This window comes from Etheostoma cragini, chromosome 15 (assembly GCF_013103735.1).
Source record: "Etheostoma cragini isolate CJK2018 chromosome 15, CSU_Ecrag_1.0, whole genome shotgun sequence".
Taxonomy (NCBI): Eukaryota; Metazoa; Chordata; class Actinopteri; order Perciformes; family Percidae; genus Etheostoma; species Etheostoma cragini.
Window position 1 is genome coordinate 1,363,264 of NC_048421.1, and position 6,733 is coordinate 1,369,996.

General features: G+C 42.6%; 2 protein-coding genes across 2 annotated transcripts in view; both read left to right on the forward strand.

The window, feature by feature from the left end:
* Positions 1–467, forward strand: part of LOC117958115 (N-acetylmuramoyl-L-alanine amidase-like) — a 1,398-nt gene extending 931 nt beyond the window's left edge. The window contains exon 2 of the mRNA XM_034894375.1: positions 306–467. Within this exon, the coding sequence (XP_034750266.1) occupies positions 306–467 (162 nt within the window). The remainder of the gene's footprint in view (positions 1–305) is intronic.
* A 3,194-nt stretch (positions 468–3,661) lies between these two features.
* Positions 3,662–6,447, forward strand: LOC117958116 (trafficking protein particle complex subunit 5-like). Its single transcript, XM_034894377.1, has 2 exons — positions 3,662–3,769; positions 6,142–6,447. The coding sequence occupies exon 2, from the start codon at positions 6,145–6,147 to the stop codon at positions 6,445–6,447; it is 303 nt and encodes a 100-aa protein (XP_034750268.1). The 5' UTR covers positions 3,662–3,769; positions 6,142–6,144.
* Positions 6,448–6,733: the final 286 nt, after the last annotated feature.

A 6,733-nucleotide genomic window follows, 5' to 3' on the forward strand; every position in this document is an offset into this window, starting at 1 on the left:
GTGGTCCCCTAATACTGTACCTGAAGTCTCTTTTATATAGACCTTAGTGGTCCCCTAATACTGTATCTGAAGTCTCTGGGTGGGCAATGCAGAGAAAGGGGAGGGAATCTTTCCCCTTATGACATCATAAGGGTCAAGATTCCAGATCAGTTTTAATACTGCGGCTAAACGTTTTTGTGAATATATGCATTGTGCCTCTAATGCCGATGCTTTTCTAGAGGTTCCACTGTCGCTAGTCTCGCATTTCCAGAATCATCGTCCACTGCTCTGGTTTATTCATTTCTTTTTCTTTATCTCTTTTCCAGCTGAAAAGAGTGACAAACGGCAGAATTACTGGCGGAAATCCCGAAAGTAGAACGTCGTGGATCCAGACTACACTGTTTAATGCTTATGGATTTGAAGGGGTTCCCACTGTTGCAGACAAACGCTCCAATATTAAGCGATCTAATCCCATTAAAGGAATTTAAGGCCATGTTAAAATGTCATGTCATTCAAAAATGCAGCTGTCACATGTGACCTGTTCCTTTCCTCTATGTGTGATTTCGACCATGCTGTATTTCTGTTTATATTTATATTTATATTGTAACTGGAGTGCCGTCTCGGCCCGGTCTCCCTCGAAAAAGAGATTTCAATCTCAAAGGACTTCCTGGTTAAATAAAGGTTAAATAAAATAAAACACAATATCAGAATTTCCCGTAGGTTGAAGTATTAGCTTTTACTCGGTTAAAGCTAACACTGATATAATACTTTGGTAATACAGAGAACTCTATCAGATGTCAACACAGGTTTCCTTTGGGGACATGTTTTGAAGTTGTAGGACTCAAAAATTAGAGTTTGTTCTCCGAAATCTGAGAGAAACTGACTTTAAACTCAGGATTCAAATACATTTTTCCAGGCATTTAAAACTTTTTGGCTTAGATTTGGCTTTATTAATCCCTTTTTGGGATGACTCCAGCAAGGAAAGTTAAATTTAGCAGTGTCCGATAAAGCGTGAGAAGGAGAAAAGAAGAATAATAATACAAAAAACACAGAAAACAATGATGATAATTTTGTCCTGTGCCAACGTTTTAATGAAAGTGAAAGCTTCACCATATCAGCATTTCTTAGCTTTCTTTCTACCTTGTGTCAAAGGAAATCATAAGAGATTGAGTCAACCTCAAAATTAGTTTCGAGGACAGCCCGATATATAGAAAATAAATTGTTCTTAGGGTGTCACAATTTCAATTTCAGGTAAAAAATTGATCAAATTGAGCCGTCTAAAATCAGCGATTCCTCAAGTATTTTTTTTAAGTAAGTAGTCACACAACAAAGACTCTCAGCTGAAGGTGTGTCAAGAAACAATAATGTACTGACGTCAATACAGTTGCGGTCCCTCCAAAAAGAACCTAATCTCAACCCTAAAAAGACCAAAACGTGGTGCACGTGTGTGTAGTTCAGGCCTGTGTGTAATAACAACAGAGTGTAAATTGTAATCTCCCTTTGTGGGATTAATAAAGTATAAAAAAAAAAGGAAAAACCTGAAAACATTCCCTGGAAATACATTCAATGCCTCGAAAAAACAACTGGCAAAGCCAAAACCAAAACGGTCGTTACCTTCTGCACACGTGCCGACCGACGCCAAGACCACAACCAGAGCCAGCGTCCGTTTCCAGCCGTCCGTTTCCATCCCGAGGCGCGAGAACACAGCTTCAGCTCCGAGCTCCAAAAAAGTCTGCTGCTACCTTGCTGTTGCTCTCCCTGATTTATACACGCTCACATGCAGAGCGAGTGGGTGGTTACGCAACGGCTGTGGACACACCGTAGACACGCCTGCGAGCAGTCTGCGGTTGGCACGGCCCGCTGAGCAACGTGGGAAACGGCCACCTGGGTTGTGTTGTCAGTGTGGAGTTTGTTTGTCCTCGCCATGTGTTGATGTGGCCGACACGGGCTTTTTTGGAGAAGTTCACAACTTCTATAACACATCTCAGTCAGTCAACGTCAATTTTATTTCTATAGCACACTTAAAAACAACAGCAGTGGAACAGGGTCGACGTCAAATGCTCAAATAACAAGTGTAAAAATCACTCCAACCAAAATACATCACCAAAATAACTCCTCCCTCTAACACACACACACACACACACACTTGGAGGTTTAAACAGGACAATGTTATCTGTGCAATAACACGGTAATGTGTGCAATACTTAACTGCTACTGGTATTATTATTATTATTATTATTATTATTATTACTACTACTTTTCACCATTGCAACACCTTATAATGTTAATTATGTAAATAATGTATCATAAGATTCCTTTATTAACTTTGTAAATATGCACACTCCTTATATTTCTTTGTTTGTTTTTCTACTGTTTGTGCAACTGCAACACAGACTTTCCCTTCGGGGATCAATGATGATTCTGGTTCTGGTTCTGAGTCTGCTTGTGGTCCTAAATGTGGCAGGTGCTTGGGGAATAAACCTCCTGGGGGTTTTAAAGGAAGCCAGCAGCAGACTCTCACACGCCTGTCCACATCCCTGGTAGTCCTCTCTGAGGCAATGCATGTGTGTTGTCACAGATGTCCAGAGAACAGAGGAAGTTCCCGTTGCATGAGTCACGCGTGTGTTCTGGGCTGCAGTGACCGAAATATAGCTGCACTGTGATTTATGAAGATGTGCACAAACTGACCAAACGAGACACACAGATGCGTGCTCGCAGCAGTGATCTGGTGACAAGAACAGGATTAACAGGAAGTGAATGTGGCCTGTGTACGGGCGAAGTGGAAAGTACGTTGCAGAAGGCGTGGGGCGCAAATAACAAAGGTCACAGATATGATTTAAGAAAGATAAGGCGACCTGCACGAGACTAAGATTAAAAAAGGTGGAACTGCTAACTCAGATCTGGCTCCGCAGCGCTGTGGAAGACAGTCTGGCACAGACACAGGTGCATTCTGGGATAGGATAAAAAAAAACGCTCTCTGCTAAATAGTCTCAGGAAGGAAGTTGTTCTGGTGGAACATCTGCACCCTGCAGAAGAAAACTCCAACTCCGATATTAAATGAAGTTATCTGTTCACACAATACACTAACGTGAGCTGTTTAAAGTAGCTGATTCAAGGTTAAACATCATTATCTCCATGGTTACACCTCATTATCTCTTAGCAGTGTATCACCGTGTGTATGTGGTCCACAGCAATCCCAACAACCGGTCCCAAAACGTCCCAGTTAGAGAGGAAACGCCCTCAGCAGATTCTTTATGAATCTTTACAATCATTCCCCAAAGCGTAAGTATTGCACAGGTGTGCCTTAGGCTGGCCACAATAAATGGCCACCCTAAAATGTGCAGTTTTACGGCACTGGGGGGGCAGGTCGAAGACCAGTCAGTATCTGGTGTTAGGGTTTATCCGTGAAAAGAACACCTCATGAACTGCAGTCAGGTCAAGACAGATAGAGGGGGGGGGGGGTGAACACTTACTCTAAATAAAACCAAAAAATGATCTGTAAATCAGATTATTTTGCAGACAATTCAGAAACAAGTGAGCGCTGAGGCTAGCTTGTTTATCAAATCAGGTTTAGGCATAGGGAGTAGGATTGGCCAATCAGAAGCGGAGAAAGGCTCAGTGGGGCGGGACATGCCTTCGCCAGCCATAGAAACGCAAGTTCGCCTCCGGTGCAGTAGGTGGCGCAACGCTGGTGTGCAGTCCGTCAATAAAAACTAAAGAAGAAGAGACGTTAAGGCGGAAGAAGAAGAAGAATAACAACTGGACACTCGCTTGTATATTCTCTAAAAAGGTTCGTTTATCTACAAATAAATAAGTAACGTTGTGTACAAGTGTGTTTTTAAAACGCGTATGTTTCCACTGCTGGAAGCGCACGCGCGCACTTATCGCAACAGGAAGTACAGCTATTATGTTTTGCTAGTTAGCTGTTGGCTAGTTAGCTGTTGGCTAGTTAGCTGTTGGCTTGTTAGCGGTTAGCTAAGTGATCCGTTTCTTTCTGAAAAGTCCGCTTTTTTAAACCCAACATAGCTCAGTTTATTTCACAACCTAACTCCTCATCTCTCGTTACTAACTAGCTAACATCTAACTAGCTAACTAGCTAACATCTAGCTAGCTAACAGCTAACTGGCTAGCAGCTCACTAGGTAACTGGCTAACAGCTCACTAGCTAACTGGCTAACAGCTCACTAGCTAACTGGCTAACAGCTCACTAGCTAACTGGCTAACAGCTCACTAGCTAACTGGCTAACAGCTCACTAGCTAACTGGCTAACAGCTCACTAGCTAACTGGCTAGCAGCTCACTAGCTAGCGGTGAGCAGCTGTTTGTAGAGTTTTAAAGGTTTTTGGGGCTTTAGGAGAAGCTCCTTGGGATCTTTAACGTTTGTTTAGGAAACCTCGTGCATTGTTAAAGTGAAAGGAGAACAAAACAAGGGAAGAAACAAAGAAAGGACTAAGATCTAAGGGAGAAAGACGCATATAAGCTTATATTAATACACGTTTTGTTATTTGTATAAATGCAAAAATCCCTTTAATTTGATGTATTAGGGGGAACTGTCGGGAAGAGTGAGCTCTGATACACTCCCTGGTTAATGTTTTTTTGCACAAAACCTGTTTATAAAACAGTTATATTGAACATATTTTTGTGTCTTTTCACTCCTTTTATTGTCATATTTCTTAGGATTAGGAATGCACCGATCCGACTCCAGACCCAATAACGAGACCTCTGCTTTGTGTATCTGTCGATTACAGATAACGTTGAATTAATAGGAAAATGTTTACCTTCCTCCCGCTGTGTGGAAGAGACTTCAGGCACCAGACTTTTCCTAACTAAACATCACTTTTCTAACTAAGACAAAATAACAGTGATGTGTTGGATGTGCTTGATTAAATTGTTAGTATTGTACTTTTGCAGTACTAATACCACCCCTCGATACCTTTACCCTGCAGACGGACTAGTTGGCGTGGCCGGTGTGAAATATCTCCACCCAGCTGACTCTCTAGTTCGCTCCATGCTGTTTTTTTTAATTAAATGCCATCTTTATTGCAAAAACAAAACAAAACAAGACAGAACATCAATAACATGCAAAAGTAAAAGATAGAAACACAACAAACATAGTGATACAATACAAGGGAAAGCTTAAAGGTCATTAGAGAGAGAAGGAGGACCATATGCTGACAGTTTGAGCTGCCTTTTTGTTATGGGAATCTGAGATCAGATTTATATAATGCACAACATCATGGAAAAAAATAATAAAATTAGGTTTTTTAGAACTGAATTTACATCTGTGGATATGAAATTTGGCCAAAACGATTAATAAATTTATAATAAAAAACATTTTTTCTTTACCATGAGTTCTATAGAAACAAAATACAACATTTTCCCATAATAGGGCAAAGTCTTTATAGATATGATCAATGATAAATCTGCTGAAGTGTTGCCAAAATCTTCTGGAGTATGAACAATGCCAAAAAAAGGTGTACAACTGTTTCTGGGTGACCTTCACAGAAAGAACAGTTTGCATCGATGTTGCTTAACATCAACTTTGGGAAACTATTTCCCAGTAAAAACGTCATCTTTCACGTCACTTCCTGTGGGAAACTCGGGGCTAGATTTAGCTAACCCGCGGTCGGTGACACGTTGTTGTTCAGTCTGCGACGTCGATGTCGGCGACGTAGGTGCAGTGAAGCTATTTCAGTGACAATAAACTTTATTGTGGACAAACTGCTCTGCCAAGACACCTACACAGACACAACCTAGAGACACAACACGTTTCATATTACTGAGAAATAGGCCCTAATGTATAAAAACACAACATCCTGTCTGTGTCTCGTCCCGTTCGTCGTCCTGCAGAGGACACGAACACCGTCGATGGGCTGTTGCTCGCATGAGGAAACAGCAGCGAGTCTTTGTTAGGTTGTCCTCCATGTTGTCCTCCATGTTGTCCTCCACGTTGTCCTCCACGTTGGTCTCCACGTTGTCCTCCACGTTGTCCTCCACGTTGGTCTCAATGTTGTCTTCCATGTTGGTCTCAATGTTGGTCTCAATGTTGTCTTCCATGTTGGTCTCAATGTTGTCCTCCATGTTGTCCTCCATGTTGTCCTCCATGTTGTCCTCCATGTTGTCCCACGGTCAGAAGTCACTAACCTGTTAAACCCTCCGGACAGAAAATGGACACACGCTTCACTCGAGGGAAGTCCACCATCTTGGAGCGACCCCTGACCCGACCCAAGACCGAGGTCAGCGTGAGCGCCTTCGCCCTCCTGTTCTCCGAGATGGTCCAGTACTGTCAGAGCCGCGTGTACTCGGTGTCTGAGCTGCAGACCCGCCTGGCGGACATGGGCCAGAGTGTGGGCGCCAGCATGCTGGACGTGCTGGTGCTGAGGGAGAAGAACGGCAAGCGCGAGACCAAAGTCCTGAACATGCTGCTCTTCATCAAGGTAGGCAAGTGTTCAAGTGAAAATGCTAGATAATACTGAAACAAAGATAAAAACTAATTTTGGGGATCTGCATCATAAGTTTATTAAATAAAGCGCAACCCCAAGTTTCATCAAGTATGGTAAAGAAATCAAAATGTTTAAAAAAAAACAAAATTCAGTACCTTAGTGTCAAAACCATGGTCGCCATGGTCCCGCTACACGCTCTGCAATGCCATGCTACGTCCTGCTGTGTCCTGCTACATCCTGCTACGCTGTGCGGTGTCCTGCTACGTTCTGCGGTGTCCTGCTACGTCCTGCTACGCTGTGCGGTGTCCTGCTA

Bases quoted from the DNA above. Each gene is read 5' to 3' on its own strand.
- LOC117958116 (XM_034894377.1), top strand. From the start codon at position 6,145: ATGGACACACGCTTCACTCGAGGGAAGTCCACCATCTTGGAGCGACCC.